Below are 20851 nucleotides of genomic sequence, written 5' to 3'. Positions count from 1 at the left end.
TTGAAGTGGCTAATCAGCTAAGTCAACAAGGATAAAACCTAATTTCTTCTAAGTACTATATGTGTTTGGTCATTATTTTCTCTTAATAAAGTGGCATGACCTTAGGGTTGTGCAATCCAAACATTTAATACTCCTCTGGACTCCGTGGAAAGGTGGCAGCTGAGGGAGGCAGGTTGTGGAGCAGAGCGGTTTTGCAGCCCTCTAGTGGGAGCCAAGGAAGTGCAGGGTGTAAGCACCTGGGGAAGCCAAGCCGCTAATCAACTGGAAGCCACAGAAAAGGACGAATAAAAAGTCAAGTGGGAGCACTCTGAAAGGCTGTGGGGAACGTAACAACAGAGGTAGCAACTGTGTTGGTGGGAGAAGGAAATTAACTGAGGCAACTGATTGAATGAATGAATCAGGGAAGAATGGTGCTTGGGAAAGCCATGGAGGTCATGACAAAAATCATCTAGCTCAGGACCAAATCTACAGCAGCAGGAACCCTGGGAGGAACATGTTGTGATCTATCCTGTTTATTCTCCCAGCCATTGCCAGCTTATGATTAAGGGACTTCTTGAATCAGAGGCATCTTAGTGAAAACAGCTCTTCATTTTTCTCCTGTAAGTTTGCTCCTACTTCAATCCACATAAATTGCTCTGCAGGTCAAGTAATATCCCCTGTAATAGTTGAAGCTCATAAAGGAAGCACATGAGAGAGTCCAAACAGAGAAAGAGTGGCCTAAAAACTACAGAAAAAAAAAAAAAAAAAAAAAAAAAAAAAGTGGATGAACCAGAAGAGATTTGAAAAGAATAATAATGATAATAGAAGAAAAATTAGGATGTAGTTCTTCTAAACAACAGACAGATAAAAGAAGAGAAAGGAGAGAGATACATAACACTGGTGAAAAGCAGGAGAGGACCTGGCTGCCCTGGTTGCAGACAGCTGCAAGCTGGGGTTGTTTGTGAAAAGCCATGAGCTCTCTGTCTCTTAAGGGAATTCAAGCCTCTGAGAGAATTTAAAGATGAGATCAGTGCAGAGGTCACATTTGATTGTAATCCTTTTCAGGGCCAGTGTTTGGACAGGGAAAAAAAAAAAAAAAAAAAAAAAAAAAAGATTGAAAATAGTGGTATAACAGATTATGGAAATGGTAAAAGCCAAAAGACAGGCTGAGCTATCAAACCTCACCAGAGATATGGATGGGAAGTGAGCTGGAAAGAAATGTAAAGGAGCCCTGATGGAAGGGGAGATGGAGACAGAGGGTTGAAGTCATGTGGTAAGAGCTAGGCCTGAAAGAGAGGTCAGTTGAGTAACTCATTAGAAACCAAAGGGACAGAGGTGTGAAAACGAGATGTGAGGGAAGGGCTGTATCAGTATGTGAGTAGGTCCAGTGGCTGATAATGACTGTCAGTAAGTAAAAGTGGAAGAAGACGTAGTGGGTAGTACCTTCAGGACACAAACAGTGTCAGCAGCCCCTAGTGTCTGTGTGGTTACACAGAGCATCTCAAGCAGTGCATCCCATGCCTTTCCAGGAGACTGGACTCCCAACAAATATGCTTCACAGCTTGGCTGGCTCCAGCTGCTGTTGTTTCTCTGGAACAATAAATAATGATTCAAGAAGATTTTAATGTGCTAATTAGTTGTTATCTTTATGGTAGTTGTGTTTTTAATTATTGATGATTCATAAACTGCAGGGGCTGTCAGTCTTCAGTCACATGAGGGGTAAAGATTTTTGTAGTGGTGATATAAAAGGATGGACCTTTAGTAAAGTGGTCTGTCCATTTTGCTTAATGGTACTGCTATGATAGTAAGGTAATTGATGATCACTAATTTACATGAAAAGAAAGGATTTAAGAAAATACCATTGACTTTCTTTAATTCTTTGTTTAATATAATTCTTTGATTAATAGCTGGTTCCTCTGGAGGTTACCTAGGAGATGATAATCATACTGGAAAAAAATATTGAACTGTTTAAAATGTTAGAACAAAAATTTCTTCACTGTTTTTAAGCTCTTGTCATTCTGAGATAGCTGATTTATAATTTCTTTGCTTCCAACCCTGTATCTGTTCCTCTGCTCACTGAAATTTGGATTTTTTTTCACTGACCTCCTTGGAAACAGGCTCCACATGTTTTACCAGGAAAGTTTGTCATGAAATTCTGTACTAATTGATTTAGGTTGCAAGTCTATTAGCAGTCCTTCCTGCCAGTCAATAAAATAATGAGAGATTTATTTAAATTGGAAATCATCAGCAATAAGATACTCACTTAAGCCAGGAAATGAGCAGAGGTATGGTCTATGGTCGTGGAATCATTAATACATGTATGCAACATCCACATGGTCGGACTCTTCTGGGAGTTAGAAAGTTGTTAAATAAGTTCTTTCAGGCCCAGGAGAGATGTGTGCTACTTTACAAAGGCTAGGAACTCATGTTACATTCCTGCTGCCTCCTCTAGCTGTATTTTGAAAGACAAAAGTGAGCCAGTCATTTGTACCAAAAGCAATTCAGGCATACAAATCTGGGGGGTTGAGTGAGCTTGTAGAACAAAACTCAGAACTCAGAAAAGAAAGTCCAGAAAGGAAGACATACCCTGCTCTATCTAAGGTAAAGGTTTATTAATCCTTCCTATGCTCGGGATCATTACCATTCTTCATCTGAGGGTCCCCTCTGTTTCTATGTTTGATATAAGGAACTGCTTAAAGGTTATAGATGTCAATCTAGATAGAGCAGCACCATTTCTGCAACCCTCTGTGGTAGTGGTTGGAAGTAAATCATGTCTGCATGGAGCAGGACTGTGACAAGTTCACCTATATTGGGAATCTCGGATTTTCTAATCCTCAGGAAGCTTTCCTATCATTAGCAAAGACAGGAACATGCTAAAATACTGGGGTGGGGGTGGAGAAAAAAATAGGACTCCTTGATTTTCAGGTCCGTCCATTCAAGTATTTTCTATTTATGATGCTGACATGGATGTAGCACAGGGAGAAGTCCCAAGTCACAATTGCATGGATTTTTATTTTGGCGTTTTAAATACCCATGCTAAGAGATATGAAGAAAAGAAATCCCTAGAAAGTCAGACAGACTAGCCTGCATAGATCTCTCTATTAGGCATATTTATTCCATCTTGGACACAAAACTGGGTAACAAAAGCTGTATTACCCCTGAAGTGGTAGCAAAGCAGAAAACAGTAATTTACAATGTCAATTCATAAGTAGCATTAATAAATGGATTTAAAAAAATGATATTGATGTCCTAAGCATCCTTTGTGAAGAATCCCAGGCTCTTGATCAATACATTTGGGATCTGTTGGAGTTGTGCATTTTAAAAAATAAGGTTTTGAAGTGATATAGACCCAAGCCTATTGCGTACCTGTTGTTATTCAGCTCTCTAGAGATTCTTCAAGTGAGACGACTTAAAAAACACTTATCTAAATCAAAGTAATTCAAGATTAAAAATATATTTATATATTTAAAAGTTTCCCATATAATACCACTGGAATGTGAATGTGTGTTGTGGTTTAACCCACAACACACTTTTTTTTTTTTTTAATTTTATTTCTGGAGGGAGGAAAGAGCAGTTGGGAGTTTGGGGAGAATTCTGTTTCTGTAACCTCATTCATTAGTTCATGGCCGATATTGTGATAACCCCTACTTGCATAATGTTGCCTTCCAATATGGCAGGAGATCAAGTGGGAAGTGAAGCTTTTGTGTGAGGAAGGGAGAGGTTAACTATGCTTATACTGGAGGCAGTTTTTGCTTTGGAAAACCATGGCATGCTTTGTGGTTTAGTTTTCTGGAGTACTGCCCACTGCTGCCTTCTGACATACATTGGGCTCATAGGAATCAGTACTTGGAGATGAGTGAAAGTCCAACATATCAGCTGTATCTGAATGTAATTCCACTGTCTTATACACAGGCAGTGTTAAGTATTAACATGCTATTGTATTCTCTGAGGAAGAAACATCATCCGTGTTGAATGTTTATCCACGGTCCTTTAGAAAAATAATAAACTGAAGAACAAGGAAATACTTGGGTAAAAGGCTTGAACTAACAAGCAATGCAAAACAGAATGGTGCAGAAACAAGGGTCCAGTATTCCTAGGAGTTGAGGAAAGTCCTGAGAACATGCCTGTAATTAGGTTTTTGTTCCAGTTTGTAACCTGCAGGGCAACTGTTTTAACTCACCTACACCAGTTTTGTAGAGTAGCTAGCATCAGGAAAGCAGAAAATCTGTCCCTTCAGAGACTGAGAAGTTGTAAGTAATCTTCTGTAGGGTGAGGGGAGTGATATTTTAAGGGGTTCAAAGACTTTTCCTTAAGTACATACATCTGTGGGAAAGCACAGGTATTGTTCAGTTGCCTGACAACAGTCTTTAATTAATGATCTGAAGTGAAACAAATCAGCTGTGTATAGGAGGAGTGTATTGAAATATATCAGTACAAAGTATGAAGGTAGTCCAACTCTTAGGAAATATGGCAACAAAGCAGCTACAGCCAATGTTTGCTGACTTTCTTGCCATAGCTTTAAATTACTGTGTGGTCTCAAGTCTTCTGAAAATGATGTGACTCACATGATAGCAATGTGCTGTTGTGTTGTTTGTTTAAAAGCTACAGTTCTGGAAAACCATTTTAAATCTATATTCTAAACATGTTATCTTGTATGAAAAGCCACTTTTTTCTAACCGACACAAGTAAAATATTATTACCAAATATCTGTTACAAAACCTTGGAGGCCTGCTTACATTGAAATTAATAAGGCCATTTTTGGTTGAAAAAAATATTTCTCCATAGTCTTAAACATAATACAAATCCTTTTTAATGAAGGTGCTCTGATCTGGGGAAAGAGGAGAAAGGAAGAGTTGTTTAGATTTTTCCCTATTTAAAGCCCTACAATGTTTAACTTAGAGGCAAATAGAACAAAATTGTGAGTTTGGTAAAATATGTTAATTGAAGATACATTTAACCACTTAACAGCAATGAAATAAAGGCTGCTGGTCATTTGGCCTTCCTTTGACAGTCTTACTGGCTATGTCTGATCTTTCATTCTTACTTGCAAAGTGTTACCTTGATAGAACCAGACTGAAAGAAAAATATATCTCTATTACTCTTAGCAGGCTTCAGCTACAGAGGTACAAATTGGGCCCATGAGACTGACACAAGATCCAATTCAGGTAAGATGTTCTTTCAGTTTCTTGATACAGTCAATTCAGTGTTAATGGGTGAAGAAATTAAGGTTCAGCATTAGAAAATTAAGGTTCAGCATTAACTCATTGTTAAGTATAATCGTTTCATTTTACTTGTGTAATGGCAGTGAGATGGATAATTGGTGTTTTGGTTTATCTGAGTGCCTTTGAAGAGACCTGTGGGTAAATTTAATTGGCAAACAATGTGCTCAAATTTCCATTAACATCAAATCGTTTATATGTCCTGTCAGTACAAGTGTGTGTGTGTGCATTAGCAAGTAAAACAGCTGCCTCTGAATGTTAAAAACTGCCGAGTTCTGATATGGCACAGCTGAGAGCACCATTGTAAAGTTTAGGTACCAGGTGAGTTTCATTGGGTTTTGCACAACAGATCAAAGAGCTGTGCTTTTATAGGTCACAGATGCAAGAAATCACATGTTCCAACAAGAACACTGAACTTTGGCTTAACAAGCAACAGCTCTTACCCATAGTTGCTACTGTTTCTGTACAATTTGTTCCTGTGTCCATAAACAGATGGAAGCCAAGAGTTATTTTTTAGCGTATAGTGTGTTTTAGAGCTCTCAGATGATAGGAAATGATATCATCTTAGTCTTTAATATTTCTTCTGTGAGCAACATTAAAAGTTCATTTGAGCTAACTTTTTGCCTTGGATCAGTTAACTCTCTAAATTACAGAGAAATTTAATCAGCAGTCACCCTTTCTGGTTTTTGTTTGTTTCTTCTTCTTTTTTCTTTTCATATTTGGCTACAAAAAGAAAAACCTACACATGGGATATATGCCATTCCTGAGGTCAAAAATCGTGTATATATATATATATATATATATATTATAAAGCTTTAAAATTTTCTTTCTGTTTGATAATACAAAATAAAGATTTTTTTTTATAAAACACTGTATAATGGTGACTTCAGCAAACAAATTTCTTCATTTTTGAAGGAATTTCTAAATAAATATGTGGAACGTTTCATGGAAAAATGTTCCATAGACTGTGATCATCGTCAGTAAGATGGTCAAGAAAATAATTAATTAAGAATATTCACTGTTTATGGCAACATTGGTTTGCCTTGTATAAATTGGATTTGCCAAAATATCACAGTATCTGTGTTAGCTATTGTGATATAAATTAAGTGAAGATTCATCATAGAAGAAGGGGAATAGTTTTGTTTTTTGTTTAGAAACATGGTTGACATTCCTTTTTTTTATCTAGCTAGGTGTGGATGTTATTTTGTCCCAGCATTAGTAAAGAGACAAATTGTGCTACAGAAAGTAGACTTTAAGTAAAACTTCTACCTGAAGAGCTTTTCATAAAGACTTTGCCATGCATTAACTAAAGGGAAAATACTTTATATAAATTCACTTCCTATGTGGAACACATATGTGCAAGGATTGCACATATCCACTCATTTTAAAAATGTGTGCTAATCTTTTTTTTTTCCAGCTTGAAGACAGAGCTCCAGCTTTCTCTGCAGTGCGAAGAGCTATTAAACACCACATTTTAAATATCTATTTGTTGGTGCTTAATTGTGTCTTTAATTGTCTGATAAGTTAATTCAGTTTGTTAAAACAATTGTCACCAGAGTTTCTCTTAGCAATGTTCATTCTATGCTGGTGCATGTTTCAAACTGTCATTTGGGACTGAACTTATGCCAGCCAGTAAATCGCCTGTATTTTTTGTCTGGGAGGTGACCTTTGTTGTGACTATGACTTGCCATAAACCATTTAATAGATTTCACCCTAGACTTTATGACCATTTGTGTTAGAGGACAAACCTGTTGTGGTTTGTATTAGATCACGACCCAGGTGCTGCAGGACGTAGGAGCGGGGGAGGAGAACAGTCCAAAGCAAACATACCAGCTCCTACCCTGCAAATGCCCTCCCAGTGTGCAGCTTATGCGGCTGCCCAGATTTTGTACCAAGACTAGGGAATGGGCACAGTCTGGTTGTGAGACCTTAGAAATGACTCTGAAGGAAATACATATAAGTGTGCTGTTTCTCCCAAAGACACAGCAGAAAGGTGTGTTGTAAACAGTCAGTGCACATAAAAAAGCTGTCTTACCCTTTTGCAGAACTGTTTACTAGGGCTGACAGAGGTTTGTATGTGGGCCTTCTTTATACAATTTTTAAGCCAGTGCCCTACATCATGTAAAGATCAGAAAAAAACAGTAAAACAAGCTAGATGATAGCCAGGGAAAACGAGTAGACATGAACAGTCTTGAATCATCTCTTGTGTTTGGCACTTTGATAGAAGATGGTCTTAATGGCCAGGAAGATGCCTTGCATGCCATTCAGGCATGCAGTCAAATGGACTGAAGTGAAACCTTTTCTGCTTTACTTGTGAACCAGACCAAAGATTTAAAAAACAAAATAAAAATAAAAATCAATTTTTGTGGAGAACCATGCAAAACAAGAAACCAATCTATATCTGCAACATTAATAACTGTTAAAATAAGGCCAGAGAGAGAAGGGCAGACTAGGTCATGTTTCAACATCCAATCAAGGTGTTTTTTAAAGCAATGACCAATGGAAAAGCTACTGTGGTTTTATTTTTATGTTGTATTAGGTTGAAGCCATAGATGCGCTGTTGATTTCCCTGACAACCAACAGGTTAGGGGTTTGGAAAAGAAGAGAGAGGTGAGGCAACGCACAGAAATTTAGTGATGACCATTCCTAAAACTTACATTAGCATTTAAGGTGAAGTTTTTCACCATCTCCTTGCAGCATTTAAAACACCGGAAGTGAACTAGATTGTGTATTAGAGTAACTGAGGCATTTTTCTGCAGTCATGGGTTTAATGATGAAACTGAGATGATTACACTTCTTTTCCCACTGTACTTGTCTCGCATATTAGTAAGTGCATTTCCTTCTTTTCTTAGCATACACTTCTTGCTTTCCTTTGGAAAACATCTGTAGAATCTGTCTGCCACCTGTGATCATTTGCTCACTTTGTTTTACCACAAAACACTGTCCCCCAATCAAATACTGTATTCTCTCCCCTCTTAAGACAACCATTGGTCATCATTGCAGCACCATGTTTGTTCTGATGATGATTGTCTTATCTGTTGAGCTGCAACCAAAGCATTAAGATGCCCAACATTTAACCATTCGCCATGCCAATTTTAGGTGTCACAAGAGCAACCCCCTGACTATTTAAATTATTTTGCTAGGATGCCTGAAATAACATAGAAATGTTAAGATAACTTGTTTTATGACTACTATTTCTAATTTTCTCCTTGTCTCCTTCTGGTACCATGGATCTGTACCCAGCTGTTGTCTCTTGGCTGTATTTTGAGATATTTAAAGTAGATCTCTGTCCATTTTCTTTGTTTGTGTGATAATGTGGGAACAAGACATGCAGCAGCTGTGCAAAATAAATACTCAAAAACACTGTAGGAATTCCAGTACATCACCAAAAATGCAAATATCTCATCGGCACAAGTCCATGGTACTCCTAAGACAGATCAGTGCTTAATAAAATGTTCAATTTACAGTGAAACTGACATATTATATGCCAAAACAAAACAAAATGAACAAACAAACAAAAAAACCACTGGTATGTGATTTCCATCAAGAAACAAAAATTAAATTAAATCTTTTCCTTGACAGTGTGTTTTATATAGATTGTTATATTTTTGTATTGATTTGGGGATATATCTTGCAATTTTTTTGCATATGGTTATGTTATATAACTATATAGTTATTGCTGCTATATAACTATATTGTTACTATAGTTAATTCTTTACTTTCCATATATTTCTATATATTCTTAATATAGTTTAATTCTTTACTCTAAACTTCATAAAATTTTCCTGAGGAAGTATGGTAGTAATTCATCAATGTTACTTTTTAAAGTTAATATTCTCTGAAGGATTCACACACTGATATTTAGCTGCTGGTGGGGGATCGGGTGGTTCAGTTAAGCTCCTTTATTTTACGGCTGGTAAATGACTGAATTTTGTAGTCCTTTATTTCCAAACTGAGAATGCTGAGAGAAGAAGATATCAAAAAAAGCACAATGAAAAGCCTGTTTGCTGACCTCATTGTACCAACTAGGAACAAAATAAAACTAACATTAGATGGAAACAAACAGAAGATTGTATCAGGGTAAAGATTTTGCCCAGGTGTCTGCAAAGGTCTACAGCAGAACCATGTAACTGCTTTTGAACACTCCGATAGCTGGAAGAAGATAGGGATTAGATTAAGTGACAACTGTCACCTTAGATGGCAAGTGGCAGAAACCCAAATCTGCTTATCATTGAATGCAATTAAGAATACTCTTTCTAGTAAACTAAAAGTTTCAGATGTATTTCTTAATACCTATGGAAGTTCCAAGCACATAATTTTCTACCACTGTTTAATGAAAACTTGAGTGGTAGTCCTGCCACAGTAACATTAATGGCTCTGTTTATTGTTTAGAATTAAACAATGTAGACAGCTCAAGACAGAAGAAGTTATGGTCACCTTGTATAACTTCTAGGCCAATTATACTATATTTCACATGGTAACATCACAGATACACAGAACAGCATAAATAAAAGGTTATTAACCTTTTTCATGGAAGTTTTGGGCAACATTTGCCATATTTTACTCAGATTATTTCAGTGAAGTCAGGGATGTTTTTGATTTGTGAAATTAACATAGATTATAAATTATTCCAAGGCTGCAGCTTTTCTGTGCAATGCAAATAGCCGTGGATAAACTTTTGACTTCTTGAGACCTTTCCTTTTCACAGAATTTTTGCATCAAAATAATCTTTTTCTTTATCTGTCACATAGGGTGGCATGGTTAGAGATCAACTGTGATGTTTGAATCATTTTTCTGCAGCCTAGCCCTGTCCATTCCTGTTGTTCTTTTCAGTTTTGAAAGAATGCAGCTTCACTCCATTTTGGTGTACATTGAAGGTGGGGTAGTGAGTAAAACCATATTTTGTTAATTGTTTGTCCCTGAAGAGTGATAATTAAGGCTGATACATTTCAGGAAGCTCCTTACAATTAAAAATATGTGTAATTAAAAATTGAGAGTGGTGGTGGTGTTTGAACATTTACTCATCCGGTCTGGGTACTGATGGAATTTGAACACGAGTTAGAAGAGACTCATCATCTGGCAGCTACTTGGATAGCATGCATGACAAAACCACCTTAACACAGGAGTAATGTTCCTAAAGCTGTGATGCTCAAAGAAGGAGCACAGCAAGGTAACCTATCATCACCTAACACATTTACATCCAGAACAATCACAGCTTACTCGAAAGCAGTAAATATCAGTCCTACACAGTTAATGCTCTGTTGATAATTGCGCCATTTATTAATAAAGTCGTCCTACTGTGTCAGCTGTTTTACAATCTGTAGTCCAATATTTCCACTTTCAATGCAGACTCGATCATTCTTAGAGAAGTATTAGTTAAGATTTGCACCATGCAGGGAACTATTTTGTGTTTTTCAAATTGATTATGCTGTTTTTTGTACTTCTCAGGTTTTGCTGATCTTTGCAAAAGAAGACAACCAAAGTGATGGTTTCTGGTGGGCTTGTGACAGAGCTGGTTACAAGTGCAGTATTGCCCGGACTCCCAAGTCAGCACTTGAATGTTTCCTTGATAAGCAACAGGAAATAATTGTTATAGATCACAGGAACTCCAGATATTTTGATGGGGAAGATATCTGCAGGTAACCAAAGGACCTTATGCTTTTTTTGAACTTCAAAACATATTATACAAAACTGACCCTTACAATTATAAAACCAACCTCCCCCTGGGAAAAAAAAAATAGTACAGTGGAAATTTGGACATTGAGAACAGGAGTTTTTCATACATCAATAAGTACATACATAAGTATATAGGTTTGTACATTAGTATTGCAGCAAGGTTTTAAGCTGCAGGACTTCAAAGTAATGCTATTGTTTGCCCACTAGGTCAGGTATGCTGCACTGAGAGCTCTTTACAGAAGTTCACATCACTCTTCTGGCACACATGGAAATGGAAAATTAGCATGCATTTTGTACCATACACCATACTCTATTAGTCCTTCATGAACTAACAGTTCCAGTCCTTATGACAAGCTCAAATGCTTGTGCTTATGGAAGTACTTCCAAAAGGCAAAAAATGAATATGAAGACTCTTCACTCAGGAAAGCATGACAAGTTTGAAAAATAATTATCTTTTGCCAATGAAAGATGAGTGCAGTGATCTTCAGGTAGTTGGTCATGCTTTTTTCAGTTCATCAGTAAGTGGTGAAAGTTGTAAAATTTTGTTTGCTCAGCATTTCATAAATGATAGTCTGTTGTAGAGATGTACATTTGCTATACCTTCTTTTCTTTTTACGTGCCCAAAGGCTACATTTTGTAGCCTTTCAAGACAATGTTACAATATCTAGAAAGACAATGGTAAATATGGTAGAGGATGGAAGAGATTCTTGTTTAAATTAGATAATGAGTACTGAAAATGCATTGTATAGACATTGTGTCTCTCAGCCCATGTGTTCAGGACAATCTGCTGCAAATGAACTAGGTAAGCAGGGCAAACCTGTATTAGGTAGACATAAGAAGTTGCGGTTCCTGCCCTATGCTTTTGGAGCTGTTGCCTCTGAGCTGCATTATGTTGTGCAGTACAACATAAGAAGAATCTGGTAGCAAAACGAAAATGGCATGTTGAAGTGAAGGTGGGTAGGTTTTGGCAGTGTAACATCCTATTTTCTAAATTCAGCAACATCTTTCAGTCCTGGTTTGTGTTTATATTGTCTGCAAAGGTGTTGTGAGTAACATTGAGAAAGCATGTGGTGTAACTGAGAAAATTTTGTTTTCTTAGGTCTATTCGTGCCACAAAGCCATCAGAACACACTGTAATACTTGCTGTGGTTCCACGCATGTACGTTTTACTCTGTTTTGTGAAATATTTTTATTTTACTCCATGAGAACGTTACATAAAATAGTTATCTAATAAGAGAAGGTATATTATTATTAAGCCTTATAGAATAAGGTTATTAGTTATTTTTACCTAAAATGGGTAAGTGATGTATGTGGCCTATATAAGTATTAAATAACCTTCCAATTATATAGAGCAATATATCACCTTGTCTTCAGGGGATCATAATGTAATGGCTTGGATACTAAGGAAAAATAGACACCTATGTGTTAGTTTCTAAAATGAAAGAATAGAAAAAAATGTATTATTTTCTAAAAGGAATAACTAGATCATGTAACACACTGTGATTATTAGGGAACTTCATAATGGAGTAAACTTCATTAACTTCATTGTACTTAGCAGAGTGTGGTCCTGAAATCCTTATTGGATAATTCTCACCCTATGTATTCAAGGCAGAATTCTTACTGACTTAACTACATGGTTTATCAAATACCTTAGAAGAAGAGAGCTTTCCCATCTTTGTTAAAACTTCTACGCACTGCTGAATCCATCCTAATTTTGTTAATTTTCTAGTTAAATTAAAGTATTAGCAAATTGAGTGGCAGAAGAGGAACTATTCCTGCCAAGATTAGGAAATGGATTAAGTTTGCTGCTGAACAATGCTTTACAGCTCATTTCACATTTTACTTAATAACACTATTTTAGATTCTTTCTTGTAAGGTATGACAGCATGTCTTTTATTGTCTTCATGCTTTTTTTTTTCTTTGTAACACCTTTGTGCATCTGAGAAGAGACAGGTGTTCTGTAGAATACCTATCAAGTTTGCTATAGGAATTGTTTTCAGGTTGTAGAAACAGCTGCAAAAATTTACAAAAGAAGATTGTATCATCTTTGACATATTCAGAAGATCAACTTCTGTAATATTATGCTTTTGTATGTGTATTTTATATAAGACTGTTATTACTACATTATGTTTAAATAACTGTCAAACTGATACCATCTAGGTCTTCCACGTTGAGTAACCAACATGTTTTATTTTATAGATCTGCTGATCAAGAAGAGACTTCTGTTCTTCCCCTACTTAATGCAGGCTTTGATAGGGTATGTCTTCTTTGATAAATTACATGTTTAATGTAGTACCTATAAATGCTTTGTAAATTACAGACACTTCTTTTTCCTCAAACTTGAAATGAATCCTCCCTGTAAACTAGACGTTTGCTTCTGTTCCAGATTTTCTGATGAGAAAATAGCAGCAGCTGATTGGGTATTCTTCTTTTCAATAATGTTTTGGAGAAGCATGTGAAATAAGAGACTCTGTGATCTAGCTAGTCCTTCCAGAATAAGCAGGAATGTCAAGAGATTAATTCCATGTGGTCTGGGCAGATGGTGGGTGGGTTTTGTTTATGAGTGCATTGGAAAAAACAATGATGTGGCTCCCTGATTAATGTATGCTGCATGTAACAACATGCTGCCTTGTCATCTGGACATCTCTGTGTCTTTGTGACTGCTAGGATTCCTCTTCTAAACGGAGTACCAGCGTAGTCGAGCACCTGCTGAAGTGAAAAAGGATTATTTATTTATTTATTTATTTTATTGAGGCTTGAATTAGGTTGTTTTGTTGGCCTGAACCGTCTCTTTTCAAGAGAGCATTAAAAGTTGTCCTGTACAGGAAGCAGAAGGGAACTGTTTCATTCTCTTTTGTTGAACAGCTTTGTAGGTGAGAGCAGAAAGGCAACACTGTAAATATAGCTTCAGTTGCTTACCATCTTCTAGCTTCTCAAGTCTTGTTTTCTCTTTAAAAAAAATGCAGTACAATGTATTTAGTGGGCTGTATTATGACTTCAAGTGCAGTATTGAGTTCAGACATGGGAGACACTGTCCTACTGAGGTGTGTTTTAGTGTCATGCTTTCTTCAAAAAAAATAAAAGTTTGTTGGATCTTTTTGCACCTGACAGCTGTTCTGGCAAGTGAAGAGAGAAGATTCTGTACAGTCTCTAACCATTCCCTCTAGCTGTCCCACATATATTGGGGAGCTTGCAACATATAATAATCCCCTACTTAAATTATTCTCAAGCCTTTAAAACATATCTGGTGTCAGAGATCCTGTTTTCACAGAGGGGAGGCTGTAGGATATTTTTCTGGTTGGGTAGGGATTCCTAGGGCCTAAACCCACAAAACAAAATGAAACTTAAAAATATAAATTGAATAATAATAATAATAACCCCCTTCTCAAAGTAGAGAAACATTATCTCCTAGGATCTTCTCCTCAGAAGTATAATAAAATTGATAACTGATTTTTGTAAAATCACATCTGCTAAAATTATATTGTTCTCTTCACTAATGCTATTTTTACAGTCCATCTTTTCTGGAAGCTTTATTTTGCATTATCACTATTCATTGTATTGGTGTTTGTCATGTTATTTCCTCATCTTCCTCACCCCTTCTCTCAACAAAACATGGGTCTGTCTTGTGGTATCTGTCTTCTAAATGAATCTCCAACTTGACTAATAAAGTGTCTGATCATGCAGCCAATTAGTCTGTCACTTTTTTCTAGAGTGTTGTAGAAAAAAAAATAATAATGAATTTTTACAGCAAGTTTAGGATCTAAAGATTCCCAGGACTCCTTTAATGTACTTAGGAGATATGCTTGCAAATGCATCAACCCTAATGTTGTTTTTTTTTATGCTGTGAATAGCTGATTATTTTGCTTTAAAATGTTCTGTTAACTTTGTGTGTATGTGTGTTATGGAAATATCTTTCTATGTTTATGTGTACATACATAATATACCGTAAGTATACTTGAATAATCACTTCATTACTTCTAAGGAAATCAATGAAGATTGATTGCCATCCACATCTGGATCACTAAAAGATCTTATGACCACTTTCCAGAGAAAGATTTCAGGAATCTTTTGACATTTTTTTTTTCATGCTGAGTTTGCCATGTTTTTTTTTTCTTCCTTTTTCTCAAGAAAGTAAATTATTACATGTTTTCTGAATGTTTTTCCAGTATCATTAATAGCTTTTGTGTTTGCATATTAATGGTCTTGTTAATGCATTACCTTCATTATGCTGATCTTTCCCCCTAAGTCTCATGAATATAATAGAAATGGCCTCTTTAGGATGGACTAAGTTAAGTAAGTGATTTGACTTCCTGACTGATTTTAAACAGTGACTTAAATTACTAAAGGAGGAAGCCTTGATTTCTGCAGTTGCTCAATTGCAAATTGTTTAGCATTTTGAACTTTAGTTCTTTTTCTAAACAAATGTTGATTCTGTTGACCTGTTACTCTTAAAACTTGTTGGTTTGCAACAAAGCAAATCTTTAACACTAAACCTGGTACTTCTTGCTAAGCAAGAAGAATGATGCATTTTTATTACCTGATTAATTTTCTGGCTTGCATCAAGTTCTGTATGGGATGATAGTGGAATCTGATTAAAATGAAGTCAATGTAATTTAAAAGTAAATGTTAGTTAAATAAAAAAGTACTGTATAAATAAGAAACTTTTTAAAAAGAAAGTATTACTGTCAGCATTCTAGTATTTGAGAGGTAATAGATCTTCCTCTTCTAGTGCCTTGTTTATATGCACAAATTAGAAAAAGGAAATCTTTTCTGCTTTTTTTCAGGTCCAAGCGGGTTTCTCAGGTTTGAGTGAACTAGTACGTTAATAATATATTAATATTATAAACTTAAGTAAAGAGATTCTGTGCACCTGCAGAAAAATATATGCAGCAGTTAAGAGCAGGCTTAACACTTCCAACAAGCTGCAATTCTTGGTTCCTTGGCATTGAATCATACCAACATAATGTCTTCATTTTCTTTTAAATTTTGTCAGTAAATGACAATATGTTAAAATTCAAACTGAAAAGACCTTTAATATGTTCTAGGAAATTTAGCTTGTAAAATCAGCAGCCATTGCTTAAATAGTATGTTATTGATAGATTTGTATTTTTATTGTTTTAATTTTCCTATAAGTATATTTAAATCTTTAAAACAGCACTCTAAAAGTGAAAATCTAAATCTTCAGTGCTGTAGAAGAAAAGTTTGCAGGCAGTTTGTTTTGCAAAAAACACATCTTCATCTGAACCCTAGCTTCTACCAGCTTTATATTGTGCCTTTGGGTTTCCCACACATTCACTTAATAAGCAAAGTGACAGTTATAGGAATATTTTAATATCTTAACATTATAGGGATGAGATAGACCAATGTTAATAGTTATTTTTAAATTTAATTTTTACATTTTGCTGGCTACTTGGGATTAAGCTGTTGATCTCCAAAACACAATTTTTCAAACAGGAGAGAAGCACAGATTCCTCAAAAACATTCTTTGTTCTTCAGTTTTGACTGCTGGCTCTTGACTCAGCATGCAGCTGTACTGTGAGAACTAATGACATCACAGAGTATTTTCTGTGAAAAACAAAGTCTGTGCATGTATTTATAAAGCAGTGATTTAGCTCCTTAGAGGAGAAGCTTACTGATGAGCAGTAAACTTTGGCTGAAGTCAGAGAATCTACTAGTACTTTTGTGATGAACATGAAGTTTCTGATTTCAGCCTGACCAAGCACAATACCTTTAAGCTTACTGCCTTTGCCTAACAAGTAAAGGATATTCTTTCCATACAGAGTATATAAAAATCTTGTTAGTTGCTGCCAGCATGTTACTTACTTTATATAGTTTTCTGCACTTCTGAATTCAAAAGTGATGACTGGGTGAGATTACTTGTGGATCAAAGTTACTACAACTTGTGAGTTTTGGATGCAATATTTGCAGAAAAACAAATGAAATGCCAGATGTCATTACATTTTTTCCTTTTTTTTTTTTTTTTTTTAGCATGAATGTTTTATGTCTCTAAGGTATTTGTTTTCTGTTCTGAATTAAGACATAGCTGTTCAAAAGGAAACACACAAATTATACTGTTTTTGTTTGAGACTGTGAGTTTTTTTTTTAGATTATCTATTTCTAATTGAATACCAAGCACCAACTGACAAAATTCACAGTTGTGGTTTTAGCATATTTTCATGTTTTCTTTGTGTTTAACTAGTGATGTTGTCATAATGACTAGTAATCATTCCCATGGAAAAGATGAGTCCTGAACAGAAAAGGTACAACTAAAGCTTTTTATTTATACAGGATCACAGAATGGGTGAGGCTGGCAGGGCCCTATTGAGGCTGTCTGGTCCAACTCCCTGCTCAAGCAGGGACACCCAGAACAGGGTGCCCAGGACCACGTCCAGGTGGCTTTTGAAGATCTCCAAGGAGGGAGACCCCACAGCATCTCTGTGGCAGTGCTCAGTCATTCTCACAGTCAAGAAGTGCTTCCTAGCAGAATCATACAATTATTTAGATTGGAAAAGACTCTTAAGATCATCAAGTCCAATGATCAACCTAACGCTTACAACCTAACACTCACAGTTAGTGTCAGGAGAAACCTCTTGTGTTCCAGTTTGTGCCCATTGCCTCTCGTCCTGGCACTGGGCACCACTAAACAGAGGCTGCTTCTGTCCTCTTTGCATTCTCACTTCAGATACCTTGCAGAGGTCTCCCCTGAGTCTTCTCTTCTCTAACCTGAACAGTCCCACCTCTCTCAACCTTTCCTAAAATGAAAGAGGTTCTGGTCCCTTAATCATTTTTGTGGCCCTTTGTTGGACTGTTGCCAGCTCTCTTTATCAGGTTAGTTTTAGAAACAGGAACAGGAATAACAGATTTAAAAGCTTCCAGTCTATTTCATGCACTGTTGATTTGTTTTCCAGTGTTTCATGGAGAATAGCAGCATAACTGCTTGTTACAATGAGCTGATTCAAATAGAACGTGGGGAAGTGCGATCTCAGTTCAAATTACGGTATGTAGAAGTGTAAGAAAGTGTGGGAAACATAAATTGTTTGGTCTACATTCCCAGCTATGTATGTATATGCTTTGTATCTGTATGTTCCTGTATGTTATCTGTATATTCCTATAGCCTTATTTTACTGTTCAGTTAGTTTGTAACAAATGTAAGTTCTTTAGTAACTGGTACCCTCAAAAAGCTTAATTGGTGTGCTTCATTCATTGGTGGTTTAAATGACAACTTTCCTTAATGCAAAAAGCAGTACGTGTCCTTTATTCTGATACTTGCTTCTGTCCATATGTCTTGAGGCACATATATTGAATTTGGCAATGTTACAGCAACCATTACTGGTATCACCCGAGTCACAACCTTTAGCAGAAATATTGCAGAACAATTTCTGCTCACTTAGTTGCAAGGGTAGCATTCCACAAATTCTGTCCTGTGTAAGATTTATGGGCTGCAACTGTATAGGACAGGACATTTTCAGGAAATCATTCTTGCTCTCAGATGTGTGAGATGTCGTATCTGACAGTTTGAGCTGAGCACCATCTTAAGCTGGCTCTTCATACCCCAGAGTTATTACTTTCCTGTCTGTGCAAGACTAGACAGACCAATATCACAAATTTTTATCTTAGTGAGAAATATCTAATTGTCTAATTATATGTTTCATTAAGGTAAGAAGAAACTAAAGACTTTCATTCCATTATCACTTTAATATGACTAATTTTATGTTTAATGCAAGTGCTTATATCTACATGTAAATATTTTTGCAATTCAGCTCTATGAAAAAGGAACCCTTGAAGCTGTCATACCAATAAATTGTAGTTCTCTAGATCTCATGAGTTCCAGTTCCTTTGACATAAAACACTATTGTTTCTTTACAAGATTCAGTGTTTCTGTTTAAGCAGTAGATTTTTCTATGATCCTGTTTGCAAACCAATATCAAAGAAACTTAATGTTCAAGTGAACATGTTTGTGTATACAAAATATGACTATAGTAAAATCTGTGGAAAAAAAAATAGGATTCAGGCTTATACAATTTCTAATAGGTGTTTTCCAAGGCTCAGCAGAAAAATCAAACAACAGTGAAATTTTAGAAGTTAATTAGATGTTATGGTGGTCCCAACTTGGTTCAGTAGTAAACACAATGTGAAATATGTGACTTCTGAATTAAGTCGTCATTGATGAGAAACGCCAGTTTATGTATAAGATTAAGATGTCATTCATACATGCAAAACCTGTAGCTTATATTTAAGTCCAATAAACCAGATTTTGTAATAACAAGGATACAATGGAGAGAAAGAAAACTTTTTCAAGATGTTAGATCTAGTTTTCAAGATTACTCCCAATTTAACCAGTATTCCAGTTGCAGAACTTTGTTGTCTGACAATGTCCAAAGTCAGACTCCTAAGACAAATCAAGTCTGTGCAGATAGCCTCCTTAATTTCTTAGCTGAGAAGTGTTACAGCATTCATTGCTTTTTATTCTGTATGAAGAAGCTTTTTGGCATTTCCATCACTTACTGTTTACCAAAACATACAAGAAATGAAATTATCCTTTTGTTTCTTTAAGACATTGACAAGCGTATCAGTGGTGTCTTGTGGTACGTTTTGTTTTCATTTATTTATTTTTTCTAATAAACTTTATGTTCTTCTCATTGAAAGCTTCCTGCTTAAACACATGGAATAATTCATTTCAAGAACTGCATGCCAGTGCAGTTTGAACATCTCTATATGAGTGATACTAATATATGAGTGATACAAATGCAGATAATTAAAATTCAGAGAACATGATTTGTTATTGGCTGCCGTGTTTTGCTGTGAGTTTATTTGAAAATGCACTCCTCCAAACAAAACAAAACAAAACCAAACCTTAAAATTTGAAGGAAATTGTGTCTGTCCCCAGAAGCATTTCATCTACTGATAAGGACAATAAACAAGTAACATTTATACTAGTGTACTACACTGGTATAAGTAGCGTTTTGAAAGATAAACCTTCTGAAAAGGAATACTTGTAACATGGAGAAGCTGATATCTTGCAAAAGAGGATTTCTTTCTATTTTTGCCCAGTTAGGCAGAGGCTTTAAATGAATTTTCCATAAAAAAATAACACAACTAGTGTTGCTCTTTGGTTACAATTTGTTCTCATCTGTGTGGTTTGACGAAACGGGGTGAAGAAGTGTTGCTCCTTATGTTTACCCCACTGGGTTCCTAGTCTCTGATCTGTTTGCTGTCTCAATAGGTCTTCAGTACAGCTTTGTATATGTGGAAGGAAAGAGAGAATATTTAATCAATAGGACTAAAAACAGGGTATTTCAGGTGTTCACATTACAAGAGAAACTCTGTGAGAATGTAGGACCAGGCCAAGAAAGCAGTATTTAAGGTCATTTCAGTGGACCAAAGAGTCTCCTATTCCACGCAGAAACTGCTTTTCATCATAGCTTTTCTGCTTCTTCTGTTAGGCAGCTTGGTTGGGCATCTGTAGGAGATGCATTAATCAAAAACAGCATTGCCCATTTCAACTTTTAATTTTGATGGCTTGGTTGCCAGATCAAATGATAAAAATAGGGCTTGAATAGTGCAAACATTGCTGTGTTTCCTTGCAGGAAGTTTGCTTAATGACTGTTGTTAGCTGCTGGTGTACCAGATGAGTATCTATCACTGAGATAAATTAATTGTTTCATACAGCACAAAATCACACCATGGAGCTGGCTTGGACTGCTAGAGCATCCTTTGTAAAATTATACTGACAGCTCCTTTTATTGTATGAACTGAAATACTACTGTTGTATTCTGTACACAACACTTCTTCCTACAAATCTTCATCCACACAACTGCACGAGTATGTCTTTGTTTATAGTTCTTGTTTTCTGTTTGTTTCTGTGTTACTTCCATGATGAGCAAAGCTGGCAATATCCTATATTTCTTAATAAAGAGGCAGAATACTTCTCTGCTAATGATTCACTGGTCATCAGTATTAATTCAAACCCCACTATG

General features: G+C 36.0%; 1 protein-coding gene across 10 annotated transcripts in view; it reads left to right on the top strand.

Moving 5' to 3' along the window:
• PDE8B (phosphodiesterase 8B) overlaps window positions 1-20851 on the top strand; it is a 95483-nt gene that overhangs the window by 46282 nt on the left and 28350 nt on the right. For 7 of the 10 annotated variants that reach the window (XM_038170603.2, XM_038170607.2, XM_072030907.1 and 4 more), the window contains exons 2-6: window positions 5085-5144; window positions 10647-10837; window positions 11974-12033; window positions 13074-13131; window positions 17783-17871. In XM_038170603.2, coding sequence (XP_038026531.2) covers window positions 5085-5144; window positions 10647-10837; window positions 11974-12033; window positions 13074-13131; window positions 17783-17871 — 458 coding nt within the window. The remainder of the gene's footprint in view (window positions 1-5084; window positions 5145-10646; window positions 10838-11973; window positions 12034-13073; window positions 13132-17782; window positions 17872-20851) is intronic. The other 3 variants (XM_072030902.1, XM_072030906.1, XM_072030901.1) reach the window with 2 other exon arrangements.

The sequence above is a fragment of the Anas platyrhynchos genome, chromosome Z, assembly GCF_047663525.1.
Source record: "Anas platyrhynchos isolate ZD024472 breed Pekin duck chromosome Z, IASCAAS_PekinDuck_T2T, whole genome shotgun sequence".
NCBI lineage: Eukaryota > Metazoa > Chordata > Aves > Anseriformes > Anatidae > Anas > Anas platyrhynchos.
The sequence above is the reverse complement of the archived record's forward strand: the minus strand, read 5'-3'. Positions and strand labels throughout refer to the sequence as shown.